A 20,103-nucleotide genomic window follows, 5' to 3' on the forward strand; every position below is an offset into this window, starting at 1 on the left:
GCCTAGGTTTAAGATTCAGCATTACCACATACAGAAAGCTCACTGTGATGGCCTGAGTTCAACTTGAGTTCATACCTGGCCAGGAAGCTGACCCACTTGGCACAGCAGACCTCTCCTGTTTCATCCACTGCTCCCCTCAGCAGTGTATTTCAATTGATCTGCCTGTTCTGTTCCCCACTTTGTCTCTGGAGAATCCTCTTGTTCCTGCACTTCTGGTCAACACCGTAGTTCTTCTATGCATATGTGATAAATAAATCTTTTTAAAAAACAACAGCAGCAGCAAAAAAAGTCAACTGTTAATTTGCCTTCCTCCAGCCCCTGGCAACTATGGTACTTTTCTGTCTATATAAACTTATTTACTCCAAATACTTCATTTAAGTGGAATAAAAAAATATGTTCCTTTGTGATTTTTATTTCACTTAACATAATATCTTCAAGGTTCATCTATGTTGTAGCTTATATCAGAATTTCCTTTTTAATACTGAATATATATTTAGTATATATAAATTCACACCTCATTTTGTTATCCATTATTCTGTTTCCATTTCTTTTTAGACTGTGCGAACATTTTCTTTGAAGGGAATGACTACCAAGCTTTTTGGTCAAGAAACTCCAGAGCAGAGAGAAGGCAGAATAAAGGTGCTGGAAGAACAAATTAGTGAAGGAGAACAGCAGCTGAAGTCTAAAAATCTGGAAGGCAGGTAAAAATGCTGAGATATTTAATAAAGCGAAACATGTAGATTGGCAGAATGTTTCTTTATAACAGTTCTCACTTTCATTATCATCTCTGCATGGTTGTGTTTTAGTCAAAAAAAAAAAAAATAAGAGTTTCATGATTCTCTTTTCCTGAACTTCTCATGATTCCTATCTTTTAACATATTTGTCCTTTCTTCGTTTGCCTAATCATTTTTTATTGCCCAGCTCTTGGATCACTTCATTTGTGACACCTTTTCTTACCCTCACAAGGAATTGTAGCATATTGGTAGTTTTATATAGGTGATCATTTATTCTCTGTGTCTGTCCCTGGGTAATTAGAGGCCCTTCAAAGTTAATGAATGTCTTTTTCATCTTTATGACCCAACACCTTGCAAAGGGCGTGGCATGGAATTATTTCATAAATATTTCTGGAAATTCAGTTCTTAAATAATCTGTAATTACTATGGTGTATTTTCCTTATTGTCCTTTTTATCTGATAATTAAAGAATGATAAACACAAGCAGATCAAGGGTATTATCATTAGTTTGGAAGTGTTTTGTCAATTATTTTGCCACCAGTAATTGAAGGTGGAACATTAGGAATAGTTTGAAAGACAAATGTCTCCGATTTTTTAAAAGGTAGTTGTCATTTAAAACAAGTATCTAATAAATATACTTAATATATATATCGTATATGTGTTTAATGGGTACATAATAAATATATATAATCTATCTTGTCAAGAGTTTTTTTTTTTTTTTTTTTTCATTGATCCTGGAAAGACAGCTTCATGTTGCTTCTGTGAGACTTGTGAGCTTGTTCATGAAACCATTAGCATCCATTATACAACTAATTTGAAGCTGGGGGTCTTGTAGAAAAAATACAAGTTATTAAAATCTAGAAAAATGTATGACTATCTGCATTTCCACCCACTGATATTTAAGAAGGGTTAAAAATAGAAGTATCATACAAGTGATAGTCTTTTCTTAATATAGACAAAAACCATTTCAAATGAGAACTAGTGAATGTAGAATAGAATGTAGAGTACATAGTTTACTTAATTTAAATAATAGTAATACCTTTTCTTTCATTTCAGAGAATTTGTGAAAAATGCTTGGGCCGATATTGAGCGCTTCAAGGACCAAAAGAACCATGATTTAAAGGAAGCCCTCATAAGCTATGCAGTCATGCAGATCAGTATGTGCAAAAAGGTATGTTTTGGTTTTAGTGAAGATGCAAACATTCAGATGTGCTTGTAAATTTCTTTAAAATTGATTTTTCTTATTTGCATTAAAGAATTTTATTTTCATTTTTTAAATTTATTTTTTATTTGTATCTTTTACATCATTGTGTATTCCCTGTAAAAGTCCCACCACCAATTCACCTGTGAACCATTACTGTTGTCTTGGGCTCTTCTCTCCCCTATTTTGATCCCTTTTCCTCTCCTCTCCCTTGCAGAATGTCTGTGATTTATGGTTCCTGCTAATTTTTTTAAATCATTATTTTTTTTTTCCTGATCCTCTGTTTAGTTCCCATATATTTATCTTGTAAGTGAAACCACCTTTTATTTTTCTTTTTCCTTCTGGTGTATTTCTGGCAGATTGAGCATGATCCCGTCTAGCTCCATCCATGTTGCTGTAAATAGCATGAGTTTATCTTTTTTGATTGCTGAATAGTATTCCATTGTTTTATATACCACATCTTTTTGGGCATTTGGGTTGCTTCTCTATCTTACCTATTGTAAATAGTTGTGCAGTAAACATTGCGGTGTGGGTACCATTTTAAGTTAATGTTTTTGTGTCCTTTAGATAGACTTCTAGGAGTGGAGTGGCTGGATCATATAGTAGCTCCATTTTTAGTAGTTTGAGGAACCTCCACACAGCTTTCCATAGTGGTCAAATCAGTTTGTTTTCCCATCAGCAGTGTAGGAGAGGTCCTTTTTTTCCACATCTTTGCCAACATTTGTTGTCTGTTTTTTAATATGTGCCATTCTCACTGTTGTAAGGTGATATACCTCACTGCAGTTTTGATATTACATGTCCCTAATTATAAGGTATGTTGAACATTTTTTCATGTACTTTTTGGCCACATTTTCTCTTTGGAGAAGTGGTTTTTTTTTTTTTTTGCTCTTTTGCTCATTTTTTGACTAGATTGTTTATTGAGTTGTATGAGCTCTTTGTAGATTTTTGTGATCAGTCCCTTGTCAGTTGTATTATATGCAAAAATTTTCTCCCAGTCAGTAGTGTGCCTCTTTGTTTTGGTTAGTGTCTCATTTGCTGTACAGAAACTTTTTAGTTTGATGTAATCCCAGCTGTTCATCTTTTCTTTCACTTTCTTTGCATTGAGGGATGTGCCTTTAAAGATGTTATTGAGGTATATGCCATGTAGTGTTTTGCTTACATTTTCTTCTGTATGTTTTATGGTTTCAGGTCTTTTATCCATCTTGAGTTGGTTTTTGTGCAAAGTGTGAGGTAGTAGTATAGCTTCATTCTTTTGCAAGGAGCAGTCTAGTCTTCCTAGTACCATTTATTGAACAGATTGTCCTTGTTCTGTTGCATATTCTTTGCTCCCTTGTCCATAAAACTGTTTTTATTTCTGGGTTTTCTATTTGATTTCATTGGTCTTTGTGTCTGTCTTTGATCCAGTACCATATTGTTTTAATTGTTAAGGCTTTGTAGTATAGTTTGAAATCAGGGCATGTGCTACCTCCATTCTCCTTTTTAATCAGGGGAGCTTTGGCTATTTGAGGTTTTTGTAGCTCCATAATATTGCTCTGGCTATAATTCATCAATATTTGTTTTATTTCTATGAGAAAAGCCATTAAAATTTTTATCAGAATAGCATTGCCTCTGTAAATTGTTTTCAGTGAGGTAGTAGTATAGCTAGGGATATCTTTCCAGTTTTTTGTGTCTTCTTTTTCTTTTAACAGTGTGTTATAGTTTTCTTTTTATAGGTCCTTTGCCACTTTCATTAGTTTTATTCCCAAGTGTTTGATTATTTTGGTTTCATTTAAAAAAAGAATGTTTTCTTAATTTCTTCTTCAGATTGGTTATATATAGGAAGGCTACTGTTTTATGTGTTGATTTTATATCCTGCCACTTTACTAAACTAGTCTTTGATTTTTATTAGGTTTTTTTGGTCATGTTTTTAGGGTTTTCTATGTATATTATTTTATTTTTTGAAAATAGTGATAGTTTTATTTCTTCCCCATTTGGAAAGATTTGGATTCCTTGTATGTTTTCCTCTTGTCTTACTGCTCTGGCTAGGACTTCCAGTATTATATTGAAAAGCATTGGTGAGAGTGGACATCCTCTCCTTGTTCAGGATCTTAAGGGGAAGACTTTCACCACTGAAGATGACATATGATTTACCAAGATAATGTACCGAGATAATATATGATTTACCAAGAAAATGCTGTAGATGGCTTTTATTATGTTATGTTTCTTCTATCCTGAGAATTTCAAGGTCTTCATCATAAATGATGTTGAACTTTGTCAAATGCTTTCTCAGCATCTATTGATATAATCATATGGTTTTTCTTTTTCTTTTTGTTGATGCATTGGATTACATTAATTGATTTTCAGATATTGAACCATCCTTATGTCCTTGGAATAAATCCCACTTGGTCATCATGGTTTATTATCTTTTGATGCCATTGTTAGATTGTATTGGCTAAGATTTTGTTGAGGATTTTTACATCAGTGTTCATTAGAGAGATTGGCCTATAGTTTTCTTTTTTGTGTTGTCCTTTTTTGATTTTGGTATTAGTGTAATATTGGCTTTTTCCAGAAATTCCCAATTTCTCTACTTGCTTATTAAGTGTTACAACGAGTATTATCAATTACTGTGTCTCCAACCAATCTAAAGTTTCAAATTTGTAAGGCCCATTTATGACTTGTATTTGAAAATATGTAACAACATTACTTTGACTCTATGATGTTCTTTCACAGGTTTTATATATATATATATATATATATATATATATACACACACACACACACATATATATTTTTATAATACAATAGCTTATTTTTACATCATTTTGTGCCTTTTCCCATCTCAGTTGTAATCCCCGTGGGCTTCTCATTACCAAATCACCCCTGTGACATCACCATAGTCCAGTGCACTTCCCCCCCCATCACCACTGTTTTTGATCCCATTCCACCCCCATAAAATGTCTCTGGTATACAGTTGTTCATTATTATTATTTTTCTCCCCTGTTCCTTTATACTCCTGCTATGAGAAACCATCCATTATTTTCCCTTTTCTTTCTGGCTTTTTTCACTAAACATGATCCCTTCCAGCTCCATCCATGTTGTTGCAAGCAGCATGTGTTTATCTTTTTTTGATTGCTGAGTAATATTCCATTGTGTATATGTATCACAGATTATATTTTAACTAGAAAATAACTTAAACATCATTTGTGGTAAATGCAATTAGGATATGATTTTTTAAATCCTTCATGTAACTGGTATCTGAAGATGTTAAGTATTGCTACTTATTCTGGGTAAAATAACCATTTAATAGTGGTGAGAATCTTCCAAAAATGCTATTGTAAAAACAAAATATAAAGCATTGCTCTTTTCACAACATAAGATCTACCTGGGTGACTACCAATTAGTATAGTCCTTTACATTTGTGTAACGCTTCACAATTTATCAAAAGATTTATATGCATTATCTTGGTAAATCATATATTAAGATGAATTTCCATATTTATGAAGACTTCCTTAAAGACAAAAATTACTCATATCAAAATTCTTGTGGTTTAATTTGTCCTAAATTTGTTCTTATGGTTAGGAGTCATCCCTTTCTTAGATCTTTTCACTTGTATCACCCACAATGGCAGTTGAGAATGAAGATATTTTGAAATGTTAATATTAGGCTCATACGTTTGGTTAAGTGACTCCTTTAGTATTGGGCAAATTCACATTTATGTTTCAGTGAAACTAGGTTACTTAATGTTGTGTCTTTGGGGTCATTTTGAGAGAAGTTAAAAATCATGACCAGTCAGAATACAAATAAATGCTGTAGGTTGCTTAGTTGTAATTTGGTGGTTTTCTGTTTCTGTTGCATCCTGTCAACTGCTTCCTGCCTGCCTAATGTGCTTCATGTTGACAGTCTTCCTTCTAAACTGACTTTTTTAATCTCAGGAAGTCTAAAAGATCAGATAACAAAGGTTTGCAGAGTTGACTTCTTTTCCTTTTTAACTGTAGAAAACTTATTAAGTTTCTTTTGATCTGTTTTTTAAAATAAAGTGCAAATTTTTTAATACGAAAGTATATCAACTTTTAAAATATATCACACTTTATTATGCTATCAGGTATTGAAAGTGGTAGTCAACTATAATCAGATGACTAAAATTTTATAGTCATAAACTAAAAAGAATTTTAATGGTAGCATTTAAGTAAACAAATATGACTGCTTTTTGGTGAACCTTTTTGTTAGTGAATTTTCTAATTTGTTGAATTAAGGAACTGACGCTTTTAAGGATTATTTAATTTTCAAGCTACTTGATCTTTTTAAGTTAAAAGACAACATGCTCACTGTACAAATTTCAAATAATCCAGAAGCATATTAAGTACATATTCTTTCTTCTTCCCTAAATCCCATTTGAAAATTGACTACTTAAAAACTTTCATGCGTGTCCTTTCAGATTTTTTTATAACATAATCGTTTAGAAAATAAATGCTTTCCCCTTACCATGAAATCCATGAAATGAGCACTGCATTATAACCTATCATGTAGGTGTTTTTTTTTTTTTTTTAATTGCTGTCTCATGGACATCTTGTGATAGTGCAGAAGATCTATTATATTTTAAAAATGAATATTCCATTAGGTACTCAGGTGGTCTGAGACATTTTAAAGGATTTTAAATTTTTAAAAATTTACTTGCTTTTTGATTCTACCAGGAAGCCAAACAATTAAAAAGATTTTCATTATTTGAAGCCTTAGATACTGATATGCTGTCATGTTTAACTATTAAAAAGAAGTTCATTATAAATTAGCAGTGACTATGTTTGTATGTATGTATGTATATATGTAAGAGAATATCTTGTTCATTGAAAAAAATGCTTTATTTTCTACCACTTCACTAAATTTTACAAAGATGTGTTTGATTTAAGCTAATCGTGTTAGGTTTATTATAACTAGTATGTGCAAAAAAGACTGCTAGCACCATTGAGCTGGATTTGATAATTTAGTCTATAGTTGTTTTTGATTTAACAAAGCATTATTAGACCGATACTTTAGTAATTTGTTAATTTGTAATTAATTACTGCCGTTATAAGTATTTGTTTTGTTTTGGGCTTTTATATTACATAGAAAATAACTACCCCAAAACGTGTTTGGTTTACAAATTATGTGACAATGTGATGTGAGTGAATGAGTGTAAGTTACAAACCTTGAAAACTTAGTTTTCCAAATAGAAGTTGTGGGATTTTTCCCCTCTATTTGGAAGATTGGCTGATTCAAAGGTGATTCTCTTATTTTAGAAACATAAGACATTCATTTATATTAGCCATTATTATAGCTAATATAAATGTGCTTTTATTTGCTGGACTTAAATAGTGTTTTATTTGCTGGACTTAAATAGTGTTTTAATTATTCTGGAAAGCAAAACTTAATTACCAGTAACCCAAATTCTTGGACTTTCAGAATCCTCACAAAACCACATTTTAAAGTTCCTTTTTGCTTACTTACTTTTTTAAGGGAATACAAGTTTGGACCAATGCTAAGGAATGCTTTAGCAAGATGTAATCCTGTGAAATGAATTTCTCTTCAATCAAAGTGCCCCAAAACAGAAGCACAATTAGAAAAAAAAAAAAATAGAAGTTGCTAACCCAGTAAACAAAAATATTTAATAAGTTGAATAATTCAACTTTCTTTGATTTGTTTGTAGTTGTGTTACATAGCACAAAAAGGATGTCTTTTAATGAAGATTAAATATAATTTGAGGTTTTGGGGACTGGTGCTGATTCCAAAAAGTTAATTTGATAATATATACCAACAGATTGTTTGTCAGGCTTCTGAACCAATGATTGAATCTCAAGATGTTAGGTAATTTCTAGACATTTGTTTCAATGCCAGCTGTTCCAGATGTTTATGTACAAAGTTTTTCCCTAAAGTTGAATTCCTATCTTTCCTTGGTAACACCCATTAATCTGTTGTAGGGGGTTATTTTTTCTTGCCTTATAGTTGAGCTGTTTGGTTTGACAAAGCTCAGCAGAAACTTAGTGTGAAATCTAAGATTTTCTCCCACATTTATTGATGCCCCCTGTAACATTTGCATATACTAGAAAATGCCTTCAATTTGTGTTTTACCAAAATTTTGATACTGGTTGGAAATTTTATACTGCCAACAAAGAAGATGTAACTTCTTAGATAGGTAGTGGAATACATTGCTATATGATCTAAAAATTGCTATATAGAAAGTTTTAATGTTGAGATATTATATATAAGCATTAGATTCTCAGATATTTCTTAACCTCAATGGTGAGCCTAAATTTATCTGCTTGGCTCTCTACATATGGCATTTCAGGGTACAAGATGTAGCATTTCATTGTATGGGATATGTGTAGTAAATATGTCTTTGTGTTAGAATTCTCATTATTAACATTTTTCATTGCTTGGCTGTAATTTTTGTAAAGATAAATTATATTGTTTTGTTTGTGTGTGTGTGTGTGTGTTTGTGATAAATGTTCAGAAGCCAAGTACCCTCATTTTGCTAGCTTTGCAGAATCTATGTGTACTCCTTGTTACTAATGATATAAAAAAAATTCTGCAGTCCTGTTTAGCATTTGACTTTTTTACATGTTTAAATGTTGCTGAATTTTTGTGCTGTTGACCAAACTTAAAAAATAAATTAAGTCTTGTGCTGATTTTCATATGATTTTTGTTATTGTAACAAACTTTTGTTATTTAAAAAACTTACTTGGTAGTACTAGTACTCCTTAAAAACATCTTACAAGAATTTTGTGATAGGTATTACTTTTGGTACTACTCAGAGTAAGTATAAAGTAAAGTAGAAATATACATATTAGGATTTGATGCACTGGGAGAAAATACATGCCATATTATTTTTGAACTGTTTAATTGTATATATTTGTCTTACCCAAAAAATGTTTTTTTTTTTAAAGATACTGAAATGAAATGACTTTTACATTTTTACTTTTTAAAAAATTGTTAGCAACAAACATCTGTATGGATACACATTTTATTCTGTTACACTGTATTATCTCTTGACTAATGAAAGGAAATAGCTTTTCATTTGGAATTCAAAAATCAATAGTAAACTTAGACTAAATATAAAATGTATTTACATTTTTTTTCTACTTGGTGACTAAATTCGACAAGAGTATTATTATCTATGTTTTATAAAGTGAAATTAGGAAAATATCTTCCCTGAGATATACAAGTTTTCATTTGGTTGTGTGTTATTCATTCAGTTATATGTATATAGGAATATCTTGATGGTTGATTTTGAAAAAAGTTTTATTTGATAACATAAATGTTTCTTAAAAAAAAAAAAAGCAAAGGAATTTGGGCATTCCCTGGTGGCGAAACAGGTTAAAGCACAAAGCACTATGAAGCTATCACAGCCACTTTAGCACAAGTTTGATCCCCAACCAGGGAGGTTATTCACATGGTATGGCAGACCTCACCTGACCTGCCCGCTGCTCCCCTCAGGAGTGTATTTCAGTACATCTGCCTGTTCTGTTTCCCACTCTGTCTCTGGTGAATCCTCTCACCCCACTCACCTCTGGCCTGTACCTTAGTTCTATATGTATAAATAAATAAATCGTTTTAAAAAAAAAAAGAAGGGAAAATAAAAGGAATTTTATGATGGATATCATTTTGGTACTATCCTGAAGAATTATAAAGAAAATAATATATATGCAGTAGTCTTTTCAGATATTAATAAGGCAAAATGGGGTTAGATTTTAAGGATAAATATAAAAAGTAACAAATAGGAAAATTGGCTTGTTAACGTTGATGTGAATAGCAGGAAGATTTTATCTTGACACAGTGTACTAGTGATGGAATTGGTATCATCAAGGCATTAAAATTAAGTCATTACTTAACCTTCACTTATATCCAAAAACTTGAGTGTGGCTGAATGAGTCACTGGTAATTACAAAAGAGCATCTAAAAGGTAACTGAAGGTTCTTAAAATTTAAGCATCTTTAGAATAAACACACAGTTTGTAGAATGAAAAGCCAATAGTTATGTAATAGGAATACCAGGTTTTTTGTTTTTTTTTTTAATACCAGGCTTTTTATATCCTTAAAATTGTTCTTTAGATTTATATGCCAACTCTCATCTTGGATAGATTCTCCTAAAAAGTTTTCCCTAAAAAAAGATTCAGGAGTTTCTTTAAAGGATGAGTAATCTCAAAGAAATTCAGTAATAAAAGGTCAATTTAGTAAAATTGTATTTCTTTCCTAAGTTATGTAAGCTAAGAAAAAAATGGACAAACTAAGATCCCAAGTAAGTGGAAGACAGAAAATAATAAAAGTAAGACCAAAACCAATGATATTCAAAGCACAAGTTAACAAAGCCTGAAGTTAACTCTTTGGGAACGTTAGTAAAGTTAAACCTCTGGCAAACCTAGATGAAAAAAGGAAAAGCACAAATTATACCTAATAGGAATGAGACATTAAAAGAGTAATAGGGAATATTAAAGGCAGCTTTAAACCAAGAGATGAACTAAATAAATGCCTTGAAAAATACAGCTTGCTAAAACTAATGCAAGATGAAATTCTAGGTTGTTGGGAAAGTCATGTTGTATATTTTCCCTATGTTTTTCGAGCATCATGACCTTTCTAACAACCCAACAGAGAATCTGAAAGGCCTCATTATATTGAAAAATATAAATATATTAGCAAAAAATGAAAATACATATATTATCAAAGATTTTTCCCACAAAAGAAAACTACAAGTCCAGATAGTTTCAGTGGTTTTAGCAAATATTTAAGAAAGAACAAACTAATTCTATATCAACTTTTAAAAAATAGGGAAATGGGAATATTTCCTTCCCAACTTTTTTTAAGGGAACAGTCTTAACCACTGTTTCATAGCTGACCAAAGACATTGCAAGAAAAGAGATATATCAGTATATATATCATTAACATAGATGCAAAAATTATTAACTGTTATATTAAACTATAAGCTAATTTAATTTAGTCGCATGTAAAGCAGCATTGCTTAGTAGGGTTTATTCCAGAATGCAAGATTGGCTTAATAATTACTATAGTCCATCATTTTGACAGAATAAAGTATCATTTCAGTATGTGCAGGGGAAAAAAGATTATAAGATTTAATATAGATTTATTATTTAAAGCTCAGAAAACCAGAATAGAAGGAAAGGCATCATTGAAAAGTCATACTTAATGTTGGGAAGCTTTCACCCTAGGATCAGTTACAGACAACTAGACTAAATGTATACCCATTTCCCCCTCTCACCAGTAGGTTCCTTCAGCTTTCATTCCAATTTCTATCCAACCATCCCTATTGTTCCCTGTGCTCATTGCTGAGCCTTTGTTTCTTAGAATATTTCTCGAACCCCAAAGCAGTTGAATGCCCCATACTTGAAGCTTTGAGATGTATGTTCACCAGGTGTGCATTCCTAGTCTGGAAGGCTTGTGAGAATTGATTGATTGAGCAGATAGATATAAACTCCATCCCCAGGTGAAGGTAGAACTGGTTGACTCATACCTATGTATTTTCACATATCTATGTGATAGAAGCACTATTTGGCAGAAGATAAGGAGAAAATCCAAAATTCTTAGTTATTAAGTCTTCGATTTCAGAAAATATAGCTAACGTGCATAAAATGTGTTCTAAAGCCTCAACTCATTGCAGTGATGTGGTCACCTCCATGTTTGTCAGTAATTGATAGGGCCAGAATTTGAGCCCAAGTAACATGGCTCCAAAGCCTGTACTTATTGAGGCTTTTGCTTTTTGAAGTAACAGTGGACTTTAGTTTTCAGAGACCTGGAGGAAAGCCTCTGAGACAAACCCAGAAGGAAAGATGAGGAAGAAAGAGGAAAAGCTAACTTCCATGGTGCTCCGATTACAAGATAATTAGCAGAAAAATATCTCAGACACTGCTTTAAGAGGGAATAGAATGAAGAGAGGCTGTGGTGAAAAGAAGTAGTTCTCCAACTTTACTGTACTTGTAAACCACTGAGGGACCTAGTTAAAATGAAGGTTCTGATTTAGTTTGGTGTGGAACCTGTGAATGCATTTCTAATGTGGGTTCCCAGATTAGGCCACCCAAGACAGGCCAAAGTAGTATATTAGTTATTTATAATTAAACAGGTAATGAATGAATGATACCCTGAACTCATTTTCTCTGACACCCCCTGTTTCCCCTGAATGCAGGAGATAAAATCAATATTGGCAGAGACAGGGATCATGAAACTGGGCAAACAAGCTCTGCCTGTCTCTCTAAATAAGCTGTCCATAGATTTATTGCTTCCTTATCTAAAACTGTACTGTTGATTATTCACTGGGTTCCATGTTTTGTAGACCTCCATGCACACAAAATTAAATTTGTCTTTTCTCTTGTGCTTATCTCTCTTGTGTCAATCTGTTATTGAACCAGCCAAAGAAGGCAAAGGAGGTAAGTGAGAATCCCGTGGAAATTTTCGCTACACTTAGAATAAGATACTACCAGTGTTAGTGGCCATATCTTGAGTAGTGAGGTGCTAAATATATGTGGTGGGAAATGAAGGACAGGTACCAACCACGGTCTGAGGAATTCTCCCAGCTGGCTGTTCCCCTTAACCCACCTGAATCAGCCATTTTAAGGTTGATTTTGGTTCTACAAAATGAGGATGGAGTTTTTTGCAACTGCTGCAACCTATAAATAGGATGTTGGTGAGTGTAGAATTCAAGTTGGCTGTGGGCCTCTCAGGACAGCCAGCCGTGGCTGGAATGGCCAGTGTGTTTCAGAGTCTCACACAGCATTTGCAGGGCCCTTGCTATTTGGGTTGGGGGAATAGGACCCCTTTTCCCTCCAGCCTTTCTCCTTTTCTTGGTTGACCAGCCACCTGCACAGAGGGCCTCCTCTCTGCTGCTTTGAGGGATACTTCAAGGTCTTGGTCTCTTTTGGGGATGATTGGTGATTTCTCTGCTAGAGTGAGTCAAGCAGTGAGGTAGGTCCCGTGGGTGCCTGTGAAGTAGGCTACGGCCGGTGCACACCCGGCTTCATGGCACAGGGCCCCTCTGCCAACCCCTGGGCCCTAGGGCTGTAGATGGGAGGGCAAAGTCCTCAGCCTCGAATTTGAACTCTTAGGTGGCTGGGGGCCAGATGCTGTCCACCTGACTAAAGGCCTGGGAGTTCACACTGGACCTGGGGATGAAGGGGAGCCATGCTGGGGTAGGGTATCAAAGTAAATTCTGAGCTCTCAGGGTATGGGACAGAGGGCGGTGGTGGATCCTGAGGATCTCTTCCTTCTGCTGGTGTTCTTAGGCTTCCAGTTCCCCGTCTGAATTCTTTCCTTTCTCGGCTGCAGCACCCCGAGTAGCTTCACATAAAGGCGGCAGGTGTTACGTACTGGCTTGCTATCTGCATTGTACCACCAGAGCATGACATTTGCTGTGTGGCAGTTCCCACCTTTGATGGCTAGAGGCCTTGCACGGAGAACTCTCCCTCCTTCAGTGCAGAACTGCCAGGGACAGATGTTCAGGTGGCACACTGTGCCAGGACATCACCCCAAGGGAAGCCATTCACATCAATAGTCATCAAAGACTTGTGTATTTATTTGGACAGTTTTCCCAGTGAGGACAATAAAGGGCCTTGTTCTGATGGGAAATATATATATAATATACATATGTATATATATAAGGAAAAATGTTTCTAGCTAGTACACCAGTGACCTTGTCAACAGACCCATTTAGGTATAGTTAATTGGCAAATACATAAAAATTTGACAGTCATAAAAAGAAAAATGAGTAATAGTAATTTCTTAATACAATTCCAAGTTTATATCAAATCAAAATTTAAAGCTATGTGGAATTCCTTAATAAAAAGATGACTAGATCAATGATAATGATGCAAAATCAAGATAAACAGTAATATGGTTAGACATACAGTTACAAAATTAGCAGGCACTAAGGAAGTAAGGTTTCTGAGATTAAGAGGGGAAAGGAGAAAGGATCATAGGGCTATAAGAGATGGCAGAAAAAAATACATAAATGTCAAAAGTAGTAGCAAAAGGAGTCAATTGGATTGGAGAATAATGAAGGAGGCCAAGGGCTGCTGGTTTGTTTGTTTTTTTGTCCAACCCTTACGTATGATTAAAACTGTAAATGATAATTGATTAAAAACAATTAAAAGCAAAAGAGTTGACATGTGTCCCCTACAGAGAAAGCAAATATTACAAGTTCAAAACATGTATATAACATTGTGCCAACTTAACTGTTTTAACAAAAAGGATTGATGATGTGTCTGTATTGGTACATGTTTGGGAAGTGTCTGGTTCTCCTTTGGGATGTAGGTTGGCAGTTAGTTGAAACAGTAGCCCTTAACTTTTTACTTCAGTAACATTGGAGTTTTTGCACCATGGTTTTTGCACCAAAGGCCTGGGAGTTCGCAGTGGACCTAGGGGGTGAAGAGAAGCTATGCTGAGGTCAGGTGTCATAATAAAAATCTAAGTATTTTTGAAGTGTGGATAGAAATAATTGCCCAGAGGAAATGTAATCTATCAAAATAATACCGCCCCCCATGACCTGCAGCTGATAGGGATAATATTTTTCAAAAGATATCACAGTGTACCAAACTGCTTTGCAATCAAGGAAAAGTATCAGTAATCACTACCTTCGCTATTATGACTCAATGGGAATTTTCTCACAACTGGTCCATGTACTAGACAATGGGATAGGATACACTGGAGATTATAGAGACATGGGTAATAAAAGTGACAAAATCATATGTCTGCTCTCCAAAAGTGACTCCAGAGGAAATCTTAACTGAAGAAATTAAAGTCAGAAGATTAAAGCAAATAAATATCAAGAATCAGGTTACCAGCAAAATGTGGCTGCAGCAAACTAGTAAAAGGGCAATGCCCACATCTGCCCTCCACTTTCTAATAGACCATTTTGCTAAGTTATGGTTTCTAATAACCACAAGGAAGTGCACTGCCCGCATGTTGGAAATGCTGCTTGGTGTGCAAATGCTTACCTTCACATGACAGGATGGAGAAAGGAGAAATAAGGCAATGGGTAGTTCAAAATATGTGAAGTGAAAATGTGACAGTGATTACTTCTTTCTCCTAATATTTGTAAGAATCAGATAAAGTTAGAAAACAGCTTTAAAGAAAAAGCACATAAAGGCACCCAGAGAAATAAAAGAGGTCAGATCATAGAATAAACATGGTACGTTTACTGTCACATTTATCGGTTTCCTTTAGAGTGTAGAATTCACATTTGACATGCCAATGGAACATTTAAATGTCTTTTTTAAAGTTACATGAATGTGAAACTCCACGTGGTGCTAAAGCCTGCCCGTGAGGAGTCCTGTCTTCCTCCCTGGCCAAAATGGACTGTGTGGATTACTGTGCGGGTACCCAGGACCTGATGTGGAAGGGGCGGTGTGTAATTCAGTGCTGTGCTAATTTTAGCATAATTTGGCAATGACCTATTTTAGAGTTGCCTACATTTTATCCCTACACTAGCATCTTCAGCCCTAAGTCCTTAAGCATACTTTGTTTGTTTAAAGGGAAAAGTTATCAGAAGTACAGAAGGATGACCAACAATGCACTGAAGTTCCAAAATGACTTTTCAGGAGAACCAAGTCTTAGGCTGGGAAAGTCAACTTCCTACAGGGTAGAGGTATGACTTGAGTGCACTAAACGTGGTTGTGTACATTAGCACCTTTCAGTTCCCACATAAGCACCTTGCCCTCTTCCTGAGCTTGCAATTGGAGGGAGAGTTTTCTGGTTCGATGTTAATAAGGGACAAGGTATTCATTCCCTCAGAATCAGTCCTTGATCTTTCCTACTGGATATAATAAATGTAAGACATGAATACTTAATGGTTAAATATATGACTTCCTAATTAGCATAACTGACTTTCATTGATATCATTACTGGGACTCAGAATTTGGGGAAACACTAGTTTTTGGCAAAGCTTAAAAATCTGCATTGTCCAGATAATGGTGACAAAGGTGTGTGTGTGTGTATGTGTGTATAAGAACTGAGGCAAGAGCCTTTGTGTGCGTGTGTGTGTGTGTGTGTGTGTAAGAATTGAGGCAAGAGCCAGAGTTGCAGAGGGTGAGAGGATCACCAGACACAGAGTGGGAAGCAGAAAATGTGGAGCTACTGAAATACACTGCTGATGGGAGCAGCAGTGGGCAAGACAGGAGAGGTCTGCTGTACCATGTGTGGGTTAGCTCCCTGGCTAGGGATCAAACTCTGGAGGCAGTGACAGCAGTGCCAAGACTTAACTCCTAGGCCAGCAGAGAGGCCCCAGCAACCTAGTTTGCAAACACCTCATTTTAAGGCCAGAGTCCATGGAAAACAATAGCCATCACCCTGGAGTGTGGTTGTAAATGGCATGTCCCATACCCGTCCATCCTTTCCAGACATGGTCAGTACAGATGGAGCTGGGAAAAGTTGAAGCCCTTCCCAATATGACCCCAGGTAACTTGGGTAGTGGACAGTCCTTTTAGGATGTCTTGAGCTTGGTGTGCATGAGAGAATCCAGTTTGAGTGACCAGGAGGAAGTCAAATGTACAGATCTGAAGGTCTGAAGATTCTCGGGTGAAGATGGGTATGGGTGACATCATCAGGTAGATAGAAGTGAACCCTGATAAGGAACAGTTACTGAGGGTAAGGGAGCAGGCTGAAAAGAGACCCAAGGATGAACCACACGTATGGATATGAGTATGATCACTCTAAATTTTCTTTCTCCCCTTGGGAAAAATAAACTGTATCCCACTCTATTTGTTCTTTATTTTTTTTAAAAGATTTATTTATGCATACAAGAACTGGGGTAGAGTCCACAGGTGCAGGGGGCCGGGGAGTGGGGTGAGAGGATTCACCAGACACAGTGGGGAACCAAACAGGTGGATCAGCGGAGGGGAGCAGCGCTGCTGAAGAGAGCCGTGGGCAGGTCAGGAGCGGTCTGCCACGCCATGTGGGTCACCTCCCTGACTGGGGATCGAACTAGTGCTATAGTGGCTGCAGACAGCTTCATAGTGCTGCACTTTGACCCCTTGTACCACCAGGGAAGCCCCTGTCCTTTACCTTTTTGTGAGCTGTTACTATATTCTTTCTGTCTGCCTTTGTCTAAGCTCTGAATGCAAGTTCCTTCAGCTGTCCCTCACATGCTTCCCCCACCCAGTGCCACCTAAATTGATATTACCTGGAACCTTTAGTTTGAAGGATCCTTCTTGACACCTGGAATTAAGTATGACCTTCAGGGCTGGGTGCTGTGTACAGAAAGACACCCTCCTGCCAGAATGTAGGCACTACTCAGTTATCACCAGCAAGCTAAAGACACCACTGTGTGAACTGGGCTACCTGCACTTTCAGCCCCACAATGCTCAAGAACCAACTCTGTATTTGATCATTTAATGCTATTCATGGGCCCTCCCTGGTGGCAGCGGGTTACATATAGAGCAGCACTATGAAGCTATCTGCAGACACTGCGACACGAGTTCAACCCCAGGCCAGGGAGGTGACCCACATGGCGTGGCAGACTGCTCCTGACCCACCCATTGCTCCCCTCAGCAGCGCTGCCCCCTTCAGTGGTGTATTTCAGTGCATCTGCCTCTTCTCTTCTCTACTTTGTCTCTGGTGAATCCTCTCACCACCCCTGCACCTCTGGCCTGTACCCCAGTTCTGTATGCATAAATAAATCTTTAGAATAAAAAAAAAATTCAATCTACCTCCTCTATGTATATTCTCTTCCTATTTTTCTTATGAGGTTATGTGAATTGACCTAGCCTCCCAGTCTATCACACCTCACCACCTGTCCAACAACCAAGAGGAGGATAGAAAGGTAGGTTAAAGGAGTCCAGTACCAAGTTGAAGGTACATGGAGAGTGGTTTGGGCGAGGACAGAGGGAAGCAATTGCCTACATGAAGGTTTGGGATAAACTCTGCATTTCAAGACCCAGGGTCTTTGGACAGTTACTGTTGCAAACACCTCTCGAGTTTCCTCCTAAACATGAGCCTGTGTATGTGACACCTTGGTGCTGGGAGCAGGAAGCCAGTGACACCTATAAAAGGTGAGCTGAGCCCTAGAGGATGACAGGTGAGCTGGACCATTAGTGTGGGTGGGACCAGGCCCTAGAACCCTGGCTTCCACTTTACTTGGGCCAGCCTGCAGTAAGGCCCTCAAAGTCCCATTAGGGATCCTGTGGCAGATGAGCAGAGGGTTTCTTCAGTTGTTGGCAGCGCCTGGGGAGTCCTCTGACCTTCCAGACTGCCAGGAGCTTACCACGCTGCCTGACACTTGAGCTCTGAATGGCTCCTATCCGGAACCAGCTCATGTTCCTCTCTGGGGGACATGCCCTGGCTTGGTGGTAACTGAAGACCCCTGTCTCCTGTTAAAGATGGAAACTGAACCATAGCTTTTGGTGAGGCCCCTGTGTATCCATGACAGGGTCACTGTCTGGAATCAGGCCCGGGAAGAAAATTCAGTCTCAATGAAGAGCAAAGGATAGAATTCTGGGATACTCCTTGCACATCCCTGGGCTCACTTGTTTGCCTCAGGACTTGGGCCTTTCCTCCCTGAGGTGGTTCAGCCCCCGTGCGCACCTCGTTTATCTGGCGAATTTATCCGTACAAACTCATTTTAACCATAACTTCCTCTGGGAGGGCTGCCTTAGAATCAAGAGCCTCTGGTTCTCAAAACGACCTGTTCTTCCCATCTTAAAATTTAGCACCTGGTTTCTGTGTGGGATCCATGTGTGTTTGAAAAGAACATGGCTTTCAAACATTAAGACTAATCCTTAAATGCTGGCCACAGATTTGAGGTACCCAAAGTGGGAGAAGTAGGGAGGAATTAGAAGGGGTGCAGAGAACATAGTGGGCTATGATGAAGGGCTCTGGGCTATTTGGCAGTGGGACCGGAATGGAGATATCATGTACTGTCAAAACACTAATAAGGATGTAAAACAGTGGTGCTTAAATTAAAAAGAAAGGAAGACAGACTGAAAAGAACATGTCTTCTGTAGCTATAAAGTGCCATTATGGGAGGGAAAAAGTGCCATTATGTTAAATCCCATAAAAGACTATTATAATATCTTAAGCTTCTAAATTGTGGATTTAACCCTTTTCCTTAGTGATTTTTTTGGGGGGTTGGGGGTGGGGTTGGCTTTACTTATCAGTTACTGAGTGAGTTGTATTAAAATCTGTTTTATTAAAATCCGTTCTATATCTCCTATAACTCTGTCAGTGTATGCACTATACAATTTAAGGCTCTCTTACTCGGTACATGCAGGCTTTTCATTTTTATGTTTTTATATAATTGAACCTTTTTAACAGTGTTATGAGTCTATTTGTAATTACACCCTGATTCCTTGTACCCCCAGCTTGTATAAAGAACATTTTCCTTTGAAATTTTTTAAGGACTGCATATGGATAAACCACAGTTTAATTAACTTGTCCTCTCTTATTGGACATTTATTGTTTCTCATTTTTTACATTTACAAGTCACACTATAATGAACATATTTGTACACAATTATTTGTGATTTTTCCCCTGGATAGAATTGTAGCAGGGGAATGAGGCCACATATACAAATATTTCAAAGGCTAGTCATATATGTTGCTTCAAGGGTGTTGATCAAATGAGAATTTCTACATGAACTATTTGGCTTTCCTTGAGCTATCTGTTCTTAAAATCCCTCAGTGGTTTGGCTTGGTATTTTTTTGTCAATCCGCCATTCCCCTTATGTGTGCTGTTGGCGGGATTTATTTGCAACTTAGAAGGTAACATTATTCCTGTTAAACTGCACCTGCTAGGTTTGTCCCATCTCTCAGACGCTGACTCAGCATCTGCCACGGAGGGGCCATGCCTTCTGTCACTTCATGTGAGTCAGGATGGACATGGAAACAGAACTTCGCTGGGATAGTGAGTTCTCTTCCAGTATGATCAAGCATTACAATTTATTAAACATTTACTGAGCACTAAGCACTGTACATATGTTAACTCATTGGAACATCACAGCCATCCATTATGCAGGTATTATGGTCTCCATTTTAAGATGTAGAAGCTGAAATTCAGAGAGGGGAACTCATAACTATTCTCCCTGCTCGGAGCTGCCAAACCAGAATTCCAACCTCAGACTGGGCTGTGGCGGGCCACCCACGGACATTCCCACGCAGAGGATTCTACCACCAGGTGGCGGTAGAGCTAACGGGCCTGCGGAGAACCTCCCGCACGAGACCTGAAAT

At 36.9% G+C, this 20,103-nt stretch overlaps 1 protein-coding gene across 1 annotated transcript in view; it reads left to right on the forward strand.

Annotated features, from left to right (window-relative positions):
* Positions 1 to 8,572, forward strand: part of SNX4 (sorting nexin 4) — a 48,885-nt gene extending 40,313 nt beyond the window's left edge. The window contains exons 12-14 of the mRNA XM_004675142.2: positions 556 to 701; positions 1,790 to 1,904; positions 7,404 to 8,572. Coding sequence (XP_004675199.1) covers positions 556 to 701; positions 1,790 to 1,904; positions 7,404 to 7,451 — 309 coding nt within the window. The 3' untranslated portion in view covers positions 7,452 to 8,572. The remainder of the gene's footprint in view (positions 1 to 555; positions 702 to 1,789; positions 1,905 to 7,403) is intronic.
* Positions 8,573 to 20,103: the final 11,531 nt, after the last annotated feature.

The sequence above is a fragment of the Condylura cristata genome, unplaced genomic scaffold (assembly GCF_000260355.1).
Source record: "Condylura cristata isolate star-nosed mole 26May11 unplaced genomic scaffold, ConCri1.0 scaffold00003, whole genome shotgun sequence".
Taxonomy (NCBI): domain Eukaryota; kingdom Metazoa; phylum Chordata; class Mammalia; order Eulipotyphla; family Talpidae; genus Condylura; species Condylura cristata.